At 36.8% G+C, this 22,685-nt stretch overlaps 2 protein-coding genes and 1 pseudogene across 3 annotated transcripts; all 3 read left to right on the forward strand.

The window, feature by feature from the left end:
• The first annotated feature begins 1,086 nt into the window (after positions 1 to 1,086).
• Positions 1,087 to 3,934, forward strand: LOC130178743 (zinc finger protein 239-like; annotated as a pseudogene).
• A 356-nt stretch (positions 3,935 to 4,290) lies between these two features.
• Positions 4,291 to 9,110, forward strand: LOC130178306 (gastrula zinc finger protein XlCGF57.1-like). Of its 2 annotated transcripts, none has more exons than XM_056390401.1 (3): positions 4,291 to 4,363; positions 4,859 to 5,113; positions 6,284 to 9,110. In XM_056390401.1, exons 2-3 carry the CDS (start codon positions 5,047 to 5,049, stop codon positions 7,771 to 7,773), a joined length of 1,557 nt encoding a protein of 518 aa, XP_056246376.1. In that variant the 5' UTR covers positions 4,291 to 4,363; positions 4,859 to 5,046; the 3' UTR covers positions 7,774 to 9,110. The 2 variants fall into 2 exon arrangements, with proteins under 2 accessions (XP_056246376.1, XP_056246375.1); XM_056390400.1 differs by having other exon boundaries at positions 4,302 to 4,559.
• Positions 9,111 to 9,803: 693 nt separating this feature from the next.
• Positions 9,804 to 17,584, forward strand: LOC130178744 (zinc finger protein ZFP2-like). The gene is made up of 5 exons (XM_056391197.1): positions 9,804 to 10,445; positions 11,694 to 12,613; positions 13,830 to 13,833; positions 14,622 to 14,846; positions 16,026 to 17,584. Exons 1-5 carry the CDS (start codon positions 10,274 to 10,276, stop codon positions 16,916 to 16,918), a joined length of 2,214 nt encoding a protein of 737 aa, XP_056247172.1. The 5' UTR covers positions 9,804 to 10,273; the 3' UTR covers positions 16,919 to 17,584.
• The last annotated feature ends 5,101 nt before the right edge of the window (positions 17,585 to 22,685 follow it).

Below are 22,685 nucleotides of genomic sequence, written 5' to 3' on the forward strand. Positions count from 1 at the left end.
GAAAAATATTTTACAGTGAGTGAATAATTTCTAAGAATATAATATTTAATACTATTCATTTTAATATTTTTATACTCTACCACAGTTATGAGTCAGCTTAAGTCTAATGTTGAGAAACCTTCAAACACTGTTGTGTTATTTATGTGGTCATCTTACCAACTAGTTCTTTTTATCTAGAGACTGTCCTTGTGTATTTTTAATAATTTTATGATTTTATCAATTTGATGTAATTTGTATTTTCTCATGTTTTAAAGGTGATACACAAACACAAGTTGTAGAAGATGAACTACATTGTTTTATAAAAGGTGCTATATAAATAAACTGACTTTCGTCAAGAAATTTTAATAATGAATTATTTCCTTCAGTGCTGGTTATTCAGACTGATCTCACATTGACAGATCGGATTGAAGGACTTTAATTGTTGTCAGCCGAAGTGGTAGTACTGTATACATCGATCGATGCTGAGTGGAATATGGGCAACAAATTCTTCTTCACTAATCTCATGTATTTATTCTAACAGTCAAGCTTTGTAGTGTAAAAGACCGGATGACCTGCACCGCATGTCGCAATCAGGTTGTACAAGACACAAGGGGGGTCATCTATCACATAAGCCTTAGGATTCAAAGTAAATATGAAGAACAGCCATCTTGAACCCATACAGCATACTTTTCTAGGTCTATGCTTGAATCCCTTCACAAATTCAGCCTTCCTTACCCCTCAAAGGGTTATTGAAATTTTGACTTTATTGGAACAGATGTGCAATTACAACTGAAGTCGAAAATAAAAGCTAATTCACGTCCCCTGCCGGAACTTCACTGTGTGACTCCCAGCGGAATTACACAATGAAAGTGCGCGGGTAGCGTTAGCTCTATGAATATGTGCAAATAGCAACATGTCTGTAAGGAGGAGGAGGTTCTCACTGACAAGCAGCTCTGTGACCAGGAGAGGAACTCCAGTCTGGACCAGGAGGACCCAGAGCCTCTACAGATTAAAGAGGAAGAGGAGGAACTCTGCACCAGTCAGGAGGGAGAACAGCTTGTACTGAAGCAGGAGACTGATATCTTGATGTTGACTCTTACTAATGAAATGGACCCCAGTGAACCAGAACCAAGCGATGACCACCAGCTCCTTTCTCACATCTCTCCTGTAGCTGAGAGCCAAGGTCAGAAAGGAAGTAAGCATGTAGACCCAGAATCAAAGAGTCACTGTAACACTCAGACAGGTAAAACGTCATTAAAATGTGACGTTTGTGGAGAAGTTTTTAAGAATAAGTCCAATTTGAGCTTTTTTGGACCTTTATAAGGACTGATGAAAACTTGGCTCTCAGCACCAGTGAGAGCAGGACACCCCCTCCCTTTCTACTGTGAAGTGAATTTTTCACTTCCGTATGTGTGAGTTAGAATTTTATTTATTTATTTGTTTTTCTTTTGATTGCTCAGTACATTTCTTCTTTATGCACCATGTTTCATGATATCTATGCCAGAACCAGTAGCTGTACCACCAACCCTGCATTAATGTCTTTTAATTTCAATAAAATATTATATAACAAAATAAAAAGAATAAGTCCAATTTGAAAATACATCAGAGACGCCACACATGCGAGAGGCCGTATTGTAGCACATGTGGGGAAAAATTCAGTTGGACATCAACATTGAGAAATCATTTAAGAATTCACACAGATGTGAAGCCACACACCTGCAACACCAGTGGGGAAAAAAAATTATTAACTGCTCAGACTTGAGTAAGCATACAAGAACGCACACAGTAGCCTTTGAAAAAACTATTGTGTACAAGGAAGACATTGATCGTCAGCACAGACTGTTGGATATCGTCCTGAGACCCGACATACAGCTACACAGGACAGGTCTGTGAAACCAGAATGGTCTGAATGAAAACTAACAAAGTATGACTCATATAGGATCCTGATCAGAGCTCTACGCTTACATTTACTTTTAGGGTCATTGCTGCACACGAAGAAACAACGTTGGGGCAGTTTATTATCTCATATTTAATTAGTAAACATTTAACATCAAACACACAGGTTGCATAAGACACAAGGGAAACTGACTGAACTTAAAGATTATAGAAGAATTGTGAAACAAAGAGCAAACAAAAGAAATGAATGCATTGTGCTTTGATGCGTCTCTTTTCAAACAGCCTTCATTCAATGGCTGCCCGGTAATAATCGACCAAACCCTACTCGCTGACATAGATATGTGATTTTGGGCAGTAGTGCAGCAGAGACGCAGCAGTCTTTGTTGTTGTCGTGATTGGGAGCAGGTCAGGACCACTGTGAAATAACTTCCTTTAACTTGTTGTTTTTATCCTGTTTCCTGCTTCAGTTTTACTCACAGCACTTTGTTCGCTTTGTGTGCTGCTTGTGGTTTGTTTTAAACTGTTTCTATTGTACTTTTTGTGAATTTTATACTTTCTTTATTAATATCTTTTATTGAATGTTTGGAGAAGTTTGTTACATGAGTTTTCTTAGGACAAAATAAGACCAAACCAAAATTAGAGTTTTTCCATCATCACATTAGTAACCTATTTCTAATGTCCCTTTGTCCCTCCAGAGCTCCCACAGCAACATGTCTGTGAGGAGGAGGAGGTTCTCACTGACCAGCAGCTCTGTGACCAGGAGAGGAACTCCAGTCTGGACCAGGAGGACCCAGAGCCTCCACAGATTAAAGAGGAAGAGGAGGAACTCTGCACCAGTCAGGAGGGAGAGCAGCTTGTACTGAAGCAGGAGACTGATACCTTTATGTTGACTCCTACTAATGAGGAAAGTGAGCACCAGCTCCTCTCTCATAACTGTGGTGTAGCTGAGAGCCAAGATAAGAAAACAAGTAAGCGTGCAGACTCAGAGTCAAAGAGTCACTGCAACACTCAGACATGTAAAAAGTCTTTAAAATGTGACACCTGTGGAAAATATTTTAAGAATAAGTCCAATTTGAAAATACATCAGAGACGCCACACAGGTGAGAAGCCCTACACCTGCGACACCTGTGGTAAAAAATTCAGTCGGACATCAACATTGAAAGTTCATTTAAGAACTCACACAGGTGAGAGGCCTTACACCTGCGACACCTGTGGGAAAAATTTTAGTAACAAGTCAGACTTGAATAAGCATACAAGAACCCACACTGATGAGAAGCCATATTTTTGTAAAATATGTGGGAAAGGTTTAACTACTCGTGAGTCTTGTTGGTGCACATGAGAATCCACACAGGCGAGAAGCCATACAACTGCAACATCTGTGGGAAAAAATTTAGCAACCACTCAGACTTGATTAAGCACACAAGAACCCACACAGGTGAGAAGCCATACCACTGCCACATCTGTGGAAAAAGGTTCAGTCAGAAGGCAAACTTAGTAAGACATGTAATAATCCATACAAATAAAAAGTAATGTACCTACTGAACATGTGGGAGAGTCCAAATTAGAAAAGCCTTGGAAAACTGATTTTGGAAAAATATTTTACAGTGAGTGAATAATTTCTAAGAATATAATATTTAATACTATTAATTTTAATATTTTTATACTGTACCACAGTTATGAGTCAGCTTAAGTCTAATGTTTAGAAACCTTCAAATACTGTTGTGTCACTTATGTGGTCATCTTACCAACTAGTTCTTTTTGTCTAGAGACTGTCCTTGTGTATTTTTAATAATTTTGTGATTGAATCAGTTTGATGTAATTTGTATTTTCTCATCTTTTAGAGGTGACGCAAAAACACAAGTTGTAGAAGATGAACTACATTGTTTTATAAAAGGTGCTATATAAATAAACTGACTTTCGTCAAGAAATTTTAATAATGAATTATTTCCTTCAGTGCTGGTTATTCAGACTGATCTCACATTGACAGATCGGATTGAAGGACTTTAATTGTTGTCAGCCGAAGTGGTAGTACTGTATACATCGATCGATGCTGAGTGGAATATGGGCAACAAATTCTTCTTCACTAATCTCATGTATTTATTCTAACAGTCAAGCTTTGTAGTGTAAAAGACCGGATGACCTGCACCGCATGTCGCAATCAAGTTGTACAAGACACAAGGGGGGTCATCAATCACATAAGCCTTAGGATTCAAAGTAAATATGAAGAACAGCCATCTTGAACCCATACAGCATACTTTTCTAGGTCTATGCTTGAATCCCTTCACAAATTCAGGGTTATTGAAATTTTGACTTTGTTGGAACAGATGTGCAATCACAGCTGAAGTCGAAAATAAAAGCTAATTCACGTCCCCTGCCGGAACTTCACTGTGTGACTCCCAGCGGAAGTACACAATGAAAGTGCGCGAGCAGCGTTAGCTGTTGGTATATGTGGAGTTAGCTTGAAGATGACGGTGTAGTCGTATCGCAGGTAAATATTTCAGTGGTAACTAAGCAACAATGTCTTCAGTTCAGTATCTGAGAGAGTTTGTCAACGAGCGACTAACTGCTGCTGCTGAAGAAATATTCGGAGTCTTTGAACAAACTATCGTCGAGTACGAGGAAGAGATCGAAGCGTAGACAGATGGATATCGTTTGGAAACCCAAAATAAAGCTACACAGGACAGGTCTGTGAAACCAGGATGGTCAGAATGAAAACTAACACAGGAGTTTATTTACTCAGAGATCTGGTTTTGTAACATCACGTTATTTACTGAGATTAAATGTGTCTGATCGTGTGTCCCTCGTGTTCCACTGTACCACCTCTAATCATTCTTATTAATTCAGATGCTGATTTTGGTGTGTTGATAGTGTTCAACTTATAGACATATTATCACTCCCATTTCACTAGTAGAGTGACACACGTGATCAGACACTTTTTAATTTCTATGTTGCTGCTATTTCTCACGTCCCTTTGTCCCTCCAGAGCTCCCACAGCATCATGTCTGTAAGGAGGAGGAGGTTCTCACTGACCAGCAGCTCTGTGACCAGGAGAGGAACTCCAGTCTGGACCAGGAGGACCCAGAGCCTCCACAGATTAAAGAGGAAGAGGAGGAACTCTGCACCAGTCAGGAGGGAGAGCAGCTTGTACTGAAGCAGGAGACTGATACCTTGATGTTGACTCCTACTAATGAGGAAAGTGACCACCAGCTCCTTTCTCACAACTGTAACACTCAGACAGGTAAAAAGGTTAAACTGTGACACCTGTGGACAAGATTTTAAGTATAAGTGCTACCAACCTTTTTCCAACAGTGTCTTCACTTTCTCATCATTCTTCACAGACATACCAGTAGATATCAGTGAAGCTGTGAATCTGAAAACAACACCATCTGGAGCACAGGAATTGGCATATGTAAACAAAGATCACTGGTTCACATTATAAGAAAAAACATGTATCGATAAACACCCCTCACTGGTGACCCCCAGCCAGAACTGTGTGTAGTTGTTTGGTTACAAACGGAGTGAAGGGTAGGAATTAAAAATGTAAAATCTAAAGTTCCAGACCCATAATTGTATGAAACATGTTTTGGCATCGACAAGGTAACATGATATGTCATAAAATGCCGTCCCGTCCATATTTATACTATTTTGAGTCCTGGCTGCCTTTCGCACTCAGTCACTTACCAGGTGTCGTTAGTTAAGTCTTTGAGGGTTCAGAGCTTGGTCCTAAGGGGGAACATCGGTATCGAGCCTTAGTCGACCAAGTTTTGATTGGTTGGTTGATCACAAGAGAAATATAATCGGCCTCCATAGGAAGTGGCGACACTCGGTCACGGACAGACAACGATTACAAGCTGGTCCCTGTGGTTTTAATCTTAGATTCAGCTAACTGGGCACATTTAGTAATAAAATAATAAACAGGACACAAAAAGATTGCAATGAACAGCAGCAACTACTTATTTCTTTTTCCTAAAAATAAACATTTTGCACTTTTTCTTTCTTCATCATTTGATCATTTGTTTTCCGGTATCGTTAACATAGATTTCAAAGTAATTTATGGTATAAAGTGATTTCAGAGTAGAATTTAAGACATATAGATAAATACTGTATAGATATTTTAGTATATCTGCAGAAAACGAATCTGTACAAGAAGCGTTTCACCTGAACTTTGTCTGTGATTAGGTGTACGATTAAAGGTGTTTCTCATGTGTGATGGGTGTGATATAGCATAGTGACATCTGCTAGTTTGCAAAACCTAGAGAAGCTATTCAAGATTGATAACGGAACACATTTATATTTTTAAAGTGTGTTATTTGTTAGTTATCTTATGACAAAGTAAAGACAAAGCAAGATCTCAGTTTTTCCATCATCACGTTAGTAACCTATTTCTCGTGTCTCGTTGTCTCTCCAGAGCTCCCACAGCAACATGTCTTTAAGGAGGAGGAGGTTCTCACTGACCAGCAGCAGTTTAACAAGGAGAGGAACTCCAGTCTGGACCAGGAGGACCCAGAGATTAAAGAGGAAGAGGAGGAACTCTGCACCAGTCAGGAGGGAGAGCAGCCTGTACTGAAGCAGGAGACTGATACCTTTATGTTGACTCCTACTAATGAGGAAAGTGACCACCAGCTCCTCTTTCACAACTCTCCTGTAGCTGAGAGCCAAGATCAGAAAGGAAGCAAGGATGTAGACCCAGAATCAAAGAGTCACTTTAACACTCAGACAGTTAAAAAGTCTTTCAAATGTGAAACTTGTGAAAAAGATTTTAAGTGTAAATCCCAACTGAACATACATATGAGAAAACACACAGGTGAGAAGCCGTACCACTGCAACACCTGTGGGAAATATTTCAGGCAGATATCATCACTGAATGTACATCTAAGAACCCACTCTGATGAGAAGCCATACACCTGCAGCACCTGTGGGAAAAGATTCTCCCAGAAAGCAAATTTGCATAAGCACATAACAACTCACACAGGTGAGAAACCTTATTCTTGTGAAACATGTGGGAAACTTCTCACATCTAGTTTGGGTTTGTTGATCCACATGAGAACCCACACAGGTGAAAAGCCTTACCTTTGCAAGACCTGTGGGAAAAGATTTACATCCATGTCAATATGGACAACTCACATGAGAATCCATACAGGCGAGAGGCCGTACTTGTGCAAAACATGTGGTAAAGGTTTCAAATGTGATCCTGCCCTGAAAGTCCACATGAGAATCCACACAGGTGAGAGGCCATATTCCTGTGAAACATGTGGGAGAAGTTTCATTACTAAAGAGGGTATGATGGCCCACAGGAGAACTCACACAGGTGAGAAGCCATTCCTCTGCAACACCTGTGGGAAAAGTTTCCGTCATACAAAAACTCTTAATGATCACATAAGAATCCACACAGGTGAGAAGCCATATTTTTGCGAGACTTGTGGGAAAACTTTCAGACTTGGTGGTGAATTGGCAGTCCACATCAGAACCCACACAGGTGAGAAACCGTACCTTTGCAAGACATGTGGGAAAAGGTTTCGTGCCAAGTCAGCACTTAATTCCCATGTAAAAATCCACACAGGTGAAAAACCATATTCGTGTGAGACTTGTGGGAAAACTTTCAGTTTTAGTAGTCATTTGAGAGTCCACATTAGAAAACACAGTGAGAAGCCGTGCCTTTGCAAGACCTGTGGAAAAAGATTTTGTAGAGAGTCAGTATTGAAACAACATACAATGATCCACACTGGTGAAAAACCATATTCTTGTGAGACATGTGGTAAAGCATTCAGACAAAGTAGTGTTTTGACAGTCCATATGAGAATTCACACAGGTGAGAGGCCATACTCCTGCAACACCTGTGGGAAGAGTTTCAAGCAGCAAGCAAACTTGCAAAACCACATACGGCTTCATACAGGTTAAAGGTGTAGGAGACATGTAGGAGAGCTTTCGGCTTAGGGGTGAACTGAAAGTCCATATGAGAGGAGCGCACATTGGAGAGAAACCACATCACTGCAAAACCTGAGGGAAAAGATACTTCATGTGTTTCAGTTGGGAAGGCATTTAAGATCACATCCAGGAAAGTAGTTTGATTTGTAAAATATGAGGGAGGATACAATTTTTGTGATTCAGAGATAAGACACAAGAACCCACGGAAGTGAAGAGCCACATAATTGCAGTTCTTCTGAGAAAAGTTTTTCTCAAATCACACAGTTGGAAAAACATCTGAGAGTTTACACAGGAGAAACCATCAGGATGTATCTTGTTTGGCGAAGAGTTCACCAACTGAATCAAATACACTTTGCAATAAATACATCTCTTTAATATAATGTATAACATTTTCCACCGGAAAGAGGTCACAATATCTTAGTTTAATGTAGTACAGTGTCAACTAGGGGTGATCAATTAATCAAATTTTATTTTTGATTACGATTTTGGCCTCCAACAATTATAAAAACAAGATATAATCGAGGGAAAATTATAATTTTGCCGCAATCCATTTCTCAACAAATTTCAACCCGTCTACAAATGTTTGTTGTTGCAACATAAAAGTTTTCTTCCACAATCACCAACTCTGTTTCTGATTAAGACATACGTCTATGATGCATTTTTGCTGTTCACTACGCAGAGGTAGGGATAGTATAGCATAGTTCCTACGAGTATAAATGATTGGCCTCACAAGTTGATGTTAATTTTTTTAATTTTATGTTCTATCAAAGGTATTCAGGTGGACTGTGAGTTGTGTGACATTGAAGTTAACTTCTAGTGCTGTACAATCACCTATGTTGTCATCCCACCAACTAGAGTCTTTACTTTTTTGTTTAGAGCCATTTCCTTTCATTTTATATTTACATGTATTTTTTTATTTAATTAATCTGATATAATTTTGTTCTTTCACACTTTAGAGGTGACACACAGATTAAAAAATGTACAAAATGAACTACATGTTTCTGTAAAATGTGCTATATAAGGAAACTGACTTGTTTTTGTGATAGATAGATTGTTGATAGTAAAAAATGTTTTCAGTGCTGGTTATTTAGACTGATGTTTCCACATTGATGGATTGTAGTCATAGTGAAGAGGAGTTGTTTTCAGAGTTCAATTATAACACACAACAGGTGTTTTAGTGTTGTAGCTCACCTGCTGTAAGTGAACTTATAGTTTGATATGATACAGTTTGGTAATGTGATCAATGTAAGTGCCTCATATTAAGCAATCATACTAAAAGGGATGGAATATAACTGATTACATTTACTCAAGCACTCTGCCTAAGTACATTTATTCTCAGATGGCCAAGACTGCATTTAAATTACACACAGATGTGAAATTTTGAACACTTCAAATAAACAAATCAGTTTCGAGCTAGTTGTACTTTGAGACATTTTATTTTATATTGTGTAGTGTATGTACCTCTACTACAAGGCAATTATAAATTGTATTCCACTACATTCATATTTACTTTGCTGATTAATATTTTAAATTCTAAAACTTACAGAACTTCTAAATCACATAAAGACATGAGATGTTTAATACTTTAACAAATCAATTGTAAAGGTGTTTGTACTTTGACTCACTTTATTTTATGTTAAATATACTTCATGTTATGTTATATACTCTTATGTTGAACAGCCAAATACTATGTTTACGTAACAGCTATAGTTAACTTTGGTTATGAGCAAAACTTACATGACATTACTACTACTTATTAAAAAGTAAAATACGTTTTTTTTAAGTTTGTAAAATAGCTAAAAATGATATCAGTTGATTGTGGTAGTACAGAGAAAAAAAAAACTAATTTCCCTGTGAAATAAAGAAACACCGACAGTTATAACTGAAGGCGGAAATTAATACTAACTCACGTCCCCTCCCGGAACTTCACAGTGTGACACCCAGCGGAAGTAAACAAGGTGACCACACTTCGGCGTTAGCTGTTGGTATATGTGGAGCTAGCTTGAAGATGACGGTGCAGCTATAGTTAGTTTGCTGAATAATATTTTACACATAAAAACTTAGAATGAACTCATAGAACTTGATCAGCATGGCCCCAGCAACACAGAAGGGGGCTATTGTACATGAGCACCTTTCATACCTTGAATTACATTGTACGGAAAGTAATTTCCTAACTGATGTGTTAAATATAAAACTAGTGTTAACCAAATAACTCAAAAGACATCAGTTAAATTTGGTAGTACAGCGTAAATAATCTAATTTACCTATGAAATGAATCGACACAGAAGTACAATCATAACTTAAAGCGGAAAAAAAGGCTATTCACTTCCACTGCCGGAACTTCACTGTGTGACACACAGCGGAAGTAAATAAAGCGCGCGAGTAGCATTAGCTGTATGGATGTGTGGAGCTAGCTTGAAGATGACGGTGTAGTCGTATCGCAGATAAATATTTCAGTGGTAACGAAGCAAAAATGTCGTTAGTTCAGTATCTGAGAGAGTTTGTCAACGAGCGACTAACTGCTGCTGCTGAAGAAATATTCGGAGTCTTTGAACAAACTATCGTCGAGTACGAGGAAGAGATCGATCGTCAACGCAGACTGCTGGATATCGTTTGGAAACCCGAGATAAAGCTACACAGGACAGGTCTGTGAAACCAGAATGGTCTGAATGAAAACTAACACAAGGACATGACTCATATAGGATCCTAATGGTTTAAACTTTCTTTACGACGGCAGATTCTTAATGTCACAAATAAGGAAGGGGAAATAAATTCATGTAACACCAACTTTGTCGTTAAGGATTAAATTTGTCTTTGAGTTCTTTACACTCCCGTTCAAGATTATTTCTGTAGCATGCTTTGTGATTTCCTTGTTCAGTGACATTTATGAAACCGTCTAATTGCTGTTTCTGTTAATTTGCTTCGATTCTACCTGCTCGGTATTAAAGAGTTCAAAGAGGAAAACTCAAATGTAGGTGATTTCCGGTATAAAAAAAAGATGATGATGAAAAAAGCGTAACGCTAGCTGTTGTCCGAGGTCACTAATAGTATGACCACAGTCCGAATCCAGACAATGTCTTATCTTGACACAGACATATAACCCATAAATCACTGAGAATTATTACACTTTGATACAGTGTTTCTGTGTTAACCTGCGCGGCTTTTCAGCTTTGTTAGACTTTATGGTGGAATAGGTGATATCCAAATTTAATATCTTGATACAGTCCAGCCAAAATTTCGTACAAGCTCATCACTGGGTTATAATATAATTATATTGTATGTTTCAGGGATCAGCAATGCAGCCACTGTACAGCAGATCCAAGGCAGACTGTGCTATACTGGAAAAGAAAAGAAATGACATCATGAAAAATATTGTATATGATGCTAAATATAGCAATATTTGATATCAACGAATAGCGGCTAAACCTGCTTTATGGCACTGTTCATGTGATGCTACTTAGCCAATCACTGCAACTTCAGTCAGCGACTGAGATAAACACACATGGTGAGACATCAGAATAAGTGGGGAAAGTGGGGAAATGTGATATAAGAGGGAAAGAAAGAGAAAAGGATGTGTTAAAGTGTTAAGTTGTTAAGATGTGTTTAGACTATTTATTATAAAAAATGCTGAGACTGTTAAGATGTGACATGGACTTAACAAAAAATAAGAATAAGGGAAACTCAAGTTACTTTTTCACGACTATATCTTTAAAATTAAACATTGTACTTTTCACAATTGCTCTGCCATATACTTATTACTCAAAACCAAACTTATTTTCTTAGAAGTTAGAAAATAACTTGTGGGTTGTCTGAGGACAAAATAAAACCAAGCCAAGATCTGATTTTATCCATCATATTAGTAACCCGTTTCTAATGTCCCTTTGTTCTTCCAGAGCTCCCACAGCAGGATGTCTCTAAGGAGGAGGAGGTTCTCACTGACCAGCAGCTCTGTGACCAGGAGAGGAACTCCAGTCTGGACCAGGAGGATCCAGAGCCTCCACAGATTAAAGAGGAAGAGGAGGAACTCCACACTAGTCAGGAGGGAGAGCAGCTTGTACTGAAGCAGGAGACCGATACCTTTATGTTGACTCTTACTAATGAGGAACGTGACCACCAGCTCCTCTCTCACAACTTTCCTGTAGCTGAGAGCCAAGATCAAGAAGGAAGCAAGGATGCAGACCCAGAATCAAAGAGTCATTGTAACACTCAGCCAGGGAAAAAGTCTTTCAAATGTGACACCTGTGGAAAAACTTTTAACTTTAAGTCCAAATTGAATGTACATCTGAGAATCCACACGGGTGAGAAACCGTACCCTTGCATCACCTGTGGGAAAAGATTTAGTGACAAGTCAGTATTGATAAGGCACATGAGAATCCACACAGGTGAGAATGCACACTCCTGCAACACCTGTGGGAAAAGGTTCTATCAGAAAACACACTTACAAAGGCACATAAGAATTCATACAGGTGAGAAGCCGTACTCTTGCAAAACATGTGGCAAAGCTGTCAGAACTAGTACAGGCTTGTTTGTCCACATGAGAACCCACACAGGTGAGAAGCCATACCCATGTAACACCTGTGGGAAAAAATTCAGGCACAGTTCAGTATTGAATGAACATTTAAAAATCCATACAGGCGAGAAGCCATATTCTTGTGAGACTTGTGGGAAGAGATTTTGTACAATGACATTATTGAGACGTCACATCAGAAGCCACACAAGTGAGAAACCATATTCTTGCAAAACATGTGGCAAAAATTTCAAATGGAATGCTGGCCTGAAACTTCACATGAGAACTCACACAGGTGAGAAGCTATAACTTTGCAACAACTTTGTGGAAAAAAGGTGATGCAACAGTGTTGAAAGAGAAAGATAAAGAAAAAACATTCTTGTGCGACTTGTGGAAGAGCTTTAAGATTTAATGATGACTTGAAAGTCCACAAGTATCGCCACAGGTGAGAAGCCTTACCCCTGCAACACTGGTGGAAAAAGATTCAATATGAAGCAGAACTTTGAAAGACATGTAAGAATTCATAAAGTTTATAAGTCATGTACTTAGAACATGATGATGTGGGAGAGCTTTCAGGCTTAATTGAGAATTGACAGTCCCCAAGAGAAGAGTCCATACTGGAGAGAAACCACATCACTGCAACACATGCGAGAAAATATACTTCAATTGTTAAAGTTTAGAAGGCATATAAGGTCACATAAAGACCTGAAGCCTTTGATTTGTAAAATATGTGGGAGGATTCAGTTTTAGTGATTCATGGACAGAACACACAAGAGCCCACAGAAGTGAAGAGCCACATACTTGCAGCTCTGGTGGAAAACGTTTTTCTCAAATCACACAGTTGAAAAAACACATGAGAATCAATTTACACAGGGGAAACCATCAAGAAGTTCACTTAATGAATGGAATACACTTTGAAATAGATACAGCTCTGTAATTCCATTTACAATTTTTTTCACAGAAGTCACTGTCGCAGCATTATTTCTCCTTCATATGACTATATTACTCATATTCTGTTTGCAGCTGTATTTCTTTGAAACAAGTGTAATCTTCCAAATCTTGGAAAAAAATTGTTTCACAGTGAATGCATAGTTCATATAAATATAAATGGTTGGCTACTTAAACACTTAAATCAATATTGTCTTTTACTACTTTTTTACTCTACCTGAGGTGTAAATGTAGACTTTGAACTCTATCATGTTGAAGCTAAGAAACTCTATGTATTTTGTGAATGAATGAACTTGATATATCTGTTATACTAGTTGTGAGCTTTACACAATCCTGTCTCTGAGCTCTGCAGGCAGTTGCTTCCACCTCATGGCTTTTTATTATTCATTGTCAGCTGTGAGATTTAATAAAGACGTGTGCCTTCCCAAATCATGAAATGGAGGAACCTGAGTTAAATTTTAAGTGTCATAGCAAAGGGTCTCATACATTTGTCAATGTCATATTTCAGTTTTTACTTTTTAATAAATTTGCAAAAAATTGTAAAATTCAGTTTTCACTCTGTCATTGACTATAGTCCAGTGAGAGAAAAAAAAAAGTTTTTTTATAGCAAAAGTCTGTAACATAACATAATGTGAAAAATTTGCAGGGGTTCAACACTTTCTGAATGGACCGTATGGACGTGCATCCAATTAGAGAATCAATGGAGGAGAATGGCCTCAAATAAAAGCCCCATTATTGATGAGTACTGGTACAGTATGCGCTTTGGTCTAGAAAGGTAAAAACAAAATGTACATATATTCTGAACTATGCCTAAGTACATTGATTATTCTCAGGGACAAGAGTGCATCTAAATTACACACAGGTATAAGATATTGATCACTTCAGTTTGAAAAAAAAAATCTTGAGGTATTTCTACTTTGAGCCATTTTATTTTATGTTATATAAAGTATGTACCTTTACTTTACCACATTGTATTGTTTATATTATATACAGTATATATTTCTACTTTACTACATTTCAAAGGCAAATATACATTGTAGTCCACTAAATTCACTTGACAGCTATAATTAATTTGCTATATATTATACAAAACCTTAAAATGTATAAATATAAAACTTGATGCCTCGTTAAACCATCCATCAGTACGTGAACTATGTAAAAAATTCAAACTTTTCCACCTCAACCAGCTGCCTCAAAATACATCATGTAGTAGTACAGAGAAAATAACCTAATTTCCCCGTGAAATCAATGAAGCGACACATATGTACAATCATAACTGAAGGCGGATCAACTGCCGGAACTTCACAGTGTGACACCCAGCGGAAGTAAACAATGAAAGCGCAAATAGGGTTAGCTTTGGCCTGAGGACGTCGGTGTAGTCGTATCGCAGATAAATATTTCAGTGGTAATGAAGCAACAATGTCTTCAGTTCAGTATCTGAGAGAGTTTGTCAACGAGCGACTAACTGCTGCTGCTGAAGAAATATTCGGAGTCTTTGAACAAACTATCGTCGAGTACGAGGAAGAGATCGATCGTCAGCGCAGACTGCTGGATATCGTTTGGAAACCCGAGATAAAGCTACACAGGACAGGTCTGTGAAACCAGGATGGTCTGAATGAAAACTAACACAGGAGTTTATTTACTCAGAGATCTGTTTTTTTTTTTAACATCACATTATTTACTGAGATTAAAAATAGTCTGATCGTGTGTCCCTCGTGTTCCACTGTCATGTACCACCTCTCATCTTCACTTATTGATCCTTATTGATACTGCTGAATATGATGTGTTGATTATGTTGATCTTGTAAACAGCTTATCACTCCCATTTCACTGGTAGATACCTCTGTCAATTATAGAATAATTAATCTTTACTTTAAAGTGTCATCAGACTTTGTCCCCGGACCTTTCTCATGTTGTTTTATAGATATTTCACCTGGGCCTCCTCTCACTACATGCACAACTCACCTGGTGGACAGTGGCGTATCTGCCGCTGGAGCCACACTGACTGTTCTCATGTAGCACAGAACAGCAACATACCAATAGTCAGCAGCTGCATTTGACAGTAAAGGATCAACATGAATGAGTGGAGAGTGGAAGAGGAGCAAGATAATGTGTCCTTGTTTGATAAGCTGGTCCAACAGCAGTGACATGACCCTGGTCAAAGTATGTTAGACATATGACACAAACATGAGTGACACAGCAACGGTGAGTCATTGGACAGCAGTATCTACCAGTGACAAAGTCTCACACACTATCAGCACATCACAGTCAATCATGGCTTGTTTTAGGAAGAATCAGTCCGTGAAGATGAGAGGTGATGCCACTAAAACAAGTGAGTGACACAGGGATCCCATTCAGACCTGGTATTAACATCTATCTCGGGTGATCCGATCACCAGTGGACAGCTCTAAGTTCAGGTGTGAATGCACCCAAGACGCACTGAGGACGCATTTAGGATCTGATCTCTCAGACCACATTCAGAGGTGGTCTGGACCACGTGTGGCTGCATTCTTATAGCACTGTGAACGTGAATGTGTCCTGGCCACATTGAATAAAACCTTATTTCATTGTAGAACTGTGCGCAGACAAGCAGTAGTCACTTGAGATCCATGTGGAGACGCATTTAATGCTTGGTGTGAACTGACGTGCTTAGAGCTGTCGACTTGTGATCGGATCACTGAATATAAATGTGATTACGGGTCTGAACAGGGCCTCAAACACTTTTTAATCTCGGTCTTACTGCTATTTGTCATGTCTCTTTGTCCCTCCAGAGCTCCCACAGCAACATGTCTGTAAGGAGGAGGAGGTTCTCACTGACCAGCAGCTCTGTGACCAGGAGGACCCAGAGCTTCTACAGATTAAAGAGGAAGAGGAGGAACTCTGCACCAGTCAGAAGGGAGAGCAGCTTGTACTGAAGCAGGAGACTGATACCTTGATGTTGACTCCTACTAATGAGGAAAGTGACCACCAGCTTCTCTCTCACAACTCTCCTGTAGCTGAGAGCAAAGATCAGGAAGGAAGCGAGCTTGTAGTCCCAGAATCAACAGGAAATGCAGAGATGCAACCAAAGCAGAGATATCACAAAAACACAAGTCACAGTGACAATGTACACAACTCACCCACATCAAAGAGTAACTGCAACACTCAGACAGGTAAAAAGTCTTTAAAATGTGACACTTGTGGAAAGGATTTTCAGTATAAGTCCCTGTTGATTATACATCTGAGGACCCACACAGGTGAGAGGCCATATTCTTGTGAGACATGTGGGAAAAGATTTAGTAATAAATCAGCATTGAAAAGGCACATAAGAATCCACACAGGAGAGAAACCGTATTCTTGCAACACCTGCGGGAAAGGTTTTGCAGGTCGTGATGGCTTGTCGGTCCACATGAGAACTCACACTGGTGAGAAGCCATACACCTGCAACACGTGTGGGAAAAGATTTAGTGACACACCAATGTTGAAAAAGCACTTGAGAATCCACACAGGTGAAAAGCCATTTTCTTGCAAAATGTGTGGAAAACGTTTCGCACGTAGTTATTGCTTGTTGATCCACATAAGAACTCACACAGGTGAGAAACCGTACGCCTGCAACACATGTGGGAAACAATTCCATCAAGTGTCAGGCTTGAAAAGACACATAAGACTTCATAAGACATATTAAAAGTGCCATATGTACTCAACTCGTGGGTGAGCTTTCAGACTTACTGGTGAATTGATAGCCCACATGAGAAGAGCCGATGCTGGAGAGAAACCACATCACTGTAACACAGGGATGGAGTGGGAATAAAAATCATCAAAATTCTGACATGGATTGGACCACCAAAACTCATCAAGAGACACTTGATCACATACAACCTTTGTCACACTTAATGTACTAAACGGAAGATAAATTAATAATGATGATTTGTATAATTTAGCAACTATAGAGACAGTGAGGTTAGGTTTCAGACTGGACAGTACAGCATTAAATACAACACAAGATATATTTAAATTTAAGTAGTTTTTCTCCCTTAATTTGATTTTCCTGTAATGTGGATAGATCCAAACTTTTCATGTGTGTGTGTCATCTGAGCAGAAAATAAAGCTACACAACATGATCCTGCTAAATGAACTCAGACTACAGTTGGAGTTCTGTTGTTGTCTTCTGATCTTCAGATTCTTCCGGACTTTAATCTCTTTTCTCTGAGCTTTTCAGCCAAAATTTTTTGTATTTTTGTATTTGTTTACTTTGTTGTTCATCTAAACCCCCCTTTGAGCCACAGACCCAAATTGCCTACTGCTAAAAGCTGTAGTGTAAAATTGATGTTGAGTAAAAGGCGTAAACACTCCTGTAGTAGTCATCTGTGTTTATTTAAAGAACCTAACTTGGTATCTACATGATATTTTTATAAAATAATTGGGCATCAATCACTAATATGCACATAGAAATGTACTTATCTTGCTTAAAAAAAGTTTGCAAAATTACTGCAGGATTCATGACGTGCACTGGCCAATTTTAATTGTACCATCATGTGCATCTTGGTAAATCAGAAATACACTTTCCTGGGGCTGTGTTATGGAGAAAGTGATGAAATTGTTGTTAGTCTGAGGCAAAAAAGCAAAAGAAATTCACAGTTGAAGAAAGTGAAACGAGTGCCCTAAGAGGAAGCCAGAAATGACATTACAAAATATGATGACGAATTATATAACAAAATAATTCTGCATTGACCAGCTTATGCAAAAATATACTTTAATTAGATTTTACTATAAATAATTTTGTAAATTCTTCCGTCTGTAATTATGTGTTAAAGATGAAATTGTTCTTTTACTTAACAGCTCAAAAAGACATCGGTTAAATGTGGTAATACAGAAAACATGACATAATTTCCACTGTTAAAAGAAGCGACTCAGATGTACAATCATGACTGATGGTGGAAATCAAAACTAACTCACATCAACTGCCGGAACTTCACAGTGTGACACCTAGTGGAAATGATCAATAAAAATGCGCTAGCAGCATTGGATATGTGGGGTTAGCTTGAAGAAGAAGGTTTAGTTGTATCATTAACATCATACATATGTACATAGGCATAAAAAATTATTAGTATAGTAGGAGAGAAAAACATCATAGTATAGTAAGATATGAGGTGTCACAAAGGCTTCATAGTATGGTAAGGACTAAAATGTCATAGTATAGTAAGGTATGAAACCGTCATAAAAACGTCATAGTATAGTAAAGTTTAAAATGTCAGTATAGTAAGGTATAAAAATATTCTAGTAGAAAGGCATAAAAAGGCCATAAAACGTCATAGTATAGTAAGGCATAAAACTTCATAGTATAGTAAGGCATAAAACGTCATAGTATAATAAGGCATAAAACATCATAAGCATAAGACGCATAAAATATTAAGGCATAAAACTTCCATTATACGTCATTGTATAGTAAGGGATAAAAAATAATAAAAAGTCATAGTATAGTAAGGCATAAAAACGTCATAGTAGAGTAAGGCATTAAAGGTCATTGTATAGGAAGTCATTAAAAGTCATAAAAACATCATAGTGTAGTAAGGCATAAAATGTTGTGAAATATTAACACATAAAAAATGCCATAAAATGTCATAATATAGTAAGGATTGAAAATGTCAGAAAATGTCCTAGTATATTAAGGAAAAAAACATTAAAAAATATTAAGGCATAAAAATTCCATAAAACGTCATAGGCATAAAAAGGCCATAAAAAGTCATAGTATATTAAGGCATAAAAACGCCACACAAAGTCATAGTATAGTAAGGCATAAAACGTAATAGTATAGTAAGGCATAAAATGTCATAAAATAGTAAGGCATAAAAATGCCACAAAACGTCATAGTATAGTAAGGCATAAAACGTCATAAAATAGTAAGGCATAAAAATGCCACAAAACGTCGTAGTATAGTAAGGCATAAAACATCATAGTATAGTAAGGCATAAAACGCATAAAATATTAAGGCATAGAAATTCCATAAAACGTCATAGTATAGTAAGGCATAAAAACATCATAGTATAGTAAGTCATGAAAAGTCATTATGGTAAAGTGTAAAGAGTCATATAAAAGTAAGGCATAAAAACGTCACAGTATGGTAAGGCATCAAAAGTCATAAAAACGTTATAGTATAGTAAGGCATAAAAACGTCATAGTATGGTAAGGCATCAAAAGTCATAAAAACGTCATAGTATAGTAAGGCATGAAAAGTCATAAAAACGTCACAGTATAGAAAGGCAAAAAAATGTCATAGTATAGTAAGGCAAAAGAAGGTCATAGTATAGTAAGGCATGAAAAGTCATAAAAACGTCATAGTATAGTAAGGCATCAAAAGTCATAAAAACGTCATAGTATAATAAGGCACAAAAACGTCATAGTATAGTAAGGCATAAAAAGTCAAAAAACGTCATAGTATAGTAAGGCAACAAAAGTCGTTGTATAGTAAGGCATCAAAATCATAAAAACGTCATAGTATAGTAAGGAATCAAAACTCATAAAAACGTCATAGTATAATAAAGGCATCAAAAGTCAAAAAACATCATAGTATAGTAAGACAACAAAAGTCATAAAAACGTTACAGTATAGTAAAGCAAAAAAACGTCATAGTTTAGTAAGGCATCAAAAGTCATAAAAACGTCATAGTATAGTAAGGCATAAAAAGTCATGAAAACGTCTTAGTATAGTAAGGCATCAAAAGTCATAAAAACATCACAGTAAAGTAAGGCAAAAAAATGTCATAGTATAGCAAGGCATATAAAGTCATAAAAACGTCATAGTATAGTAAGGCACAAAAACGTCATAGTATAGTAAGGCATGAAAAGTCATAAAAATGTCATAGTATAGTAAGGCAAAAAAACATCATAGTCAATAGTCATAAAAACGTCAAAGTATAACAAGGAATAAAAAGTCAAAAAACGTCATAGTATAGTAAGGCATCAAAATGTCATTGCATAGTAAGGCAAAAAAATGTCATAGTGTAGTAAGGCATCAAAAGTCAAAAAACGTCATAGTATAATAAGGCATCAATAGTCATAAAAACGTCAGAGTATAACAAGGCATAAAAAGTCATAAAAACGTCATAGTATAGTGAGTCATCAAAAGTCATAAAAACGTCATAGTAGGTAAGACATCAAAAGTCATTAAAACGTCATAGTAGAGTAAGGCATTAAAAGTCATAAAAACGCTACAGTATAGTAAAGCAAAAAAACGTCATATTATAGTAAGGCATCAAAAGTCATAAAAACGTCATAGTATAGTAAGGCATAAAAAGTCATGAAAACGTCTTAGTATAGTAAGGCATCAAAAGTCATAAAAACGTCAGAGTAAAGTAAGGCAAAAAAATGTCATAGTATAGTAAGGCAAAAGAAGGTCATAGTATAGTAAGGCATGAAAAGTCATAAAAACGTCATAGTATAGTAAGGCATCAAAAGTCATAAAAACGTCATAGTATAATAAGGCACAAAAACGTCAAAGTATAGTAAGGCATAAAAAGTCAAAAAACGTCATAGTATAGTAAGGCATCAAAAGTCGTTGTATAGTAAGGCATCAAAATCATAAAAACGTCATAGTATAGTAAGGAATCAAAACTCATAAAAACGTCATAGTATAATAAAGGCATCAAAAGTCAAAAAACGTCATAGTATAGTAAGACAACAAAAGTCATAAAAAACGTTACAGTATAGTAAAGCAAAAAAACGTCATAGTTTAGTAAGGCATCAAAAGTCATAAAAACGTCATAGTATAGTAAGGCATAAAAAGTCATGAAAACGTCTTAGTATAGTAAGGCATCAAAAGTCATAAAAACATCACAGTAAAGTAAGGCAAAAAAATGTCATAGTATAGCAAGGCATATAAAGTCATAAAAACGTCATAGTATAGTAAGGCACAAAAACGTCATAGTATAGTAAGGCATGAAAAGTCATAAAAATGTCATAGTATAGTAAGGCAAAAAAACATCATAGTCAATAGTCATAAAAACGTCAAAGTATAACAAGGAATAAAAAGTCAAAAAACGTCATAGTATAGTAAGGCATCAAATGTCAAAAAATGTCATAGTGTAGTAAGGCATCAAAAGTCAAAAAACGTCATAGTATAATAAGGCATCAATAGTCATAAAAACGTCAGAGTATAACAAGGCATAAAAAGTCATAAAAACGTCATAGTATAGTGAGTCATCAAAAGTCATAAAAACGTCATAGTAGGTAAGACATCAAAAGTCATTAAAACGTCATAGTATAGTAAGGCATAAAAAGTCATAAAAACGCTACAGTATAGTAAAGCAAAAAAACGTCATATTATAGTAAGGCATCAAAAGTCATAAAAACGTCATAGTATAGTAAGGCATAAAAAGTCATGAAAACGTCTTAGTATAGTAAGGCATCAAAAGTCATAAAAACGTCAGAGTAAAGTAAGGCAAAAAAATGTCATAGTATAGTAAGAAATATAAAGTCATAAAAACGTCATAGTATAATAAGGCAAAAAAACGTCATGGTATAGCAAGTCATCAATAGTCATAAAAACGTCAGAGTATAACAAGGAATAAAAAGTCAAAAAACGTCATAGTATAGTAAGGCATCAAATGTCAAAAAACGTCATAGTGTAGTAAGGCATCAAAAGTCATAAAAACGTCATAGTATAATAAGGCACAAAAACGTCATAGTATAGTAAGGCATCAAAAGTCATAAAAACGTCATAGTATAGTAAGGCATCAAAAGTCAAAAAATGTCATAGCGTAGTAAGGCATCAAAAGTCATAAAAACGTCATAGTATAGTCAGGCACAAAAACGTCATAGTATAGTAAGGCATTAAAAGTCATAAAAACGTCATAGTATAGTAAGGCCTTAAAAATCATAAAAAGTCATAGTATAGTAAGGCATAAAAACGTCATAGTAGAGTAAGACATTAAAGGTCATTGTATAGTAAAGCATCAAAAGTCATAAAAACGTCATAGTATAGTCAGGCACAAAAACGTCATAGTATAGTAAGGCATCAAAAGTCATAAAAACATCATAGTATAGTAAGGCATCAAAAGTCATAAAAACGTCATAGTATAGTATGGCATAAAAATGTCATTGCATAGTAAGGCAAAAAAATGTCATAGTATAGTAAGGCAAAAAAAGGTCATAGTATAGTAAGGCATCAAAAGTCATAAAAACGTCATAGTATAGTAAGGCATGAAAAGTCATAAAAACGTCATAGTATAGTAAGGCAAAAAAAGGTTATAGTATAGTAAGGCATGAAAAGTCATAAAAACGTCATAGTATAGTAAGGCATCAAAAGTCATAAAAACATCATAGTATAATAAGGCACAAAAACGTCATAGTATAGTAAGGCAAAAAAACGTCATAGTTTAGTAAGGCATCAAAAGTCATAAAAACGTCATAGTATAATAAGGCACAAAAACGTCATCGTATAGTAAGGCATCAAAA

Source organism: Seriola aureovittata, chromosome 12 (genome assembly GCF_021018895.1).
Source record: "Seriola aureovittata isolate HTS-2021-v1 ecotype China chromosome 12, ASM2101889v1, whole genome shotgun sequence".
In the NCBI taxonomy this organism is placed as follows: Eukaryota; Metazoa; Chordata; class Actinopteri; order Carangiformes; family Carangidae; genus Seriola; species Seriola aureovittata.

Bases quoted from the DNA above. Each gene is read 5' to 3' on its own strand.
- LOC130178306 (XM_056390400.1), top strand. From the start codon at position 4,517: ATGGATATCGTTTGGAAACCCAAAATAAAGCTACACAGGACAG. The intron at 4,560-4,858 runs GTCTGTGAAACC...TTGTCCCTCCAG, and splicing joins AATAAAGCTACACAGGACAG to AGCTCCCACAGCATCATGTC. The intron at 5,114-6,283 runs GTAAAAAGGTTA...TTGTCTCTCCAG, and splicing joins CAACTGTAACACTCAGACAG to AGCTCCCACAGCAACATGTC.
- LOC130178744 (XM_056391197.1), top strand. From the start codon at position 10,274: ATGTCGTTAGTTCAGTATCTGAGAGAGTTTGTCAACGAGCGACTAACT. The intron at 10,446-11,693 runs GTCTGTGAAACC...TTGTTCTTCCAG, and splicing joins GATAAAGCTACACAGGACAG to AGCTCCCACAGCAGGATGTC. The intron at 14,847-16,025 runs GTCTGTGAAACC...TTGTCCCTCCAG, and splicing joins GATAAAGCTACACAGGACAG to AGCTCCCACAGCAACATGTC.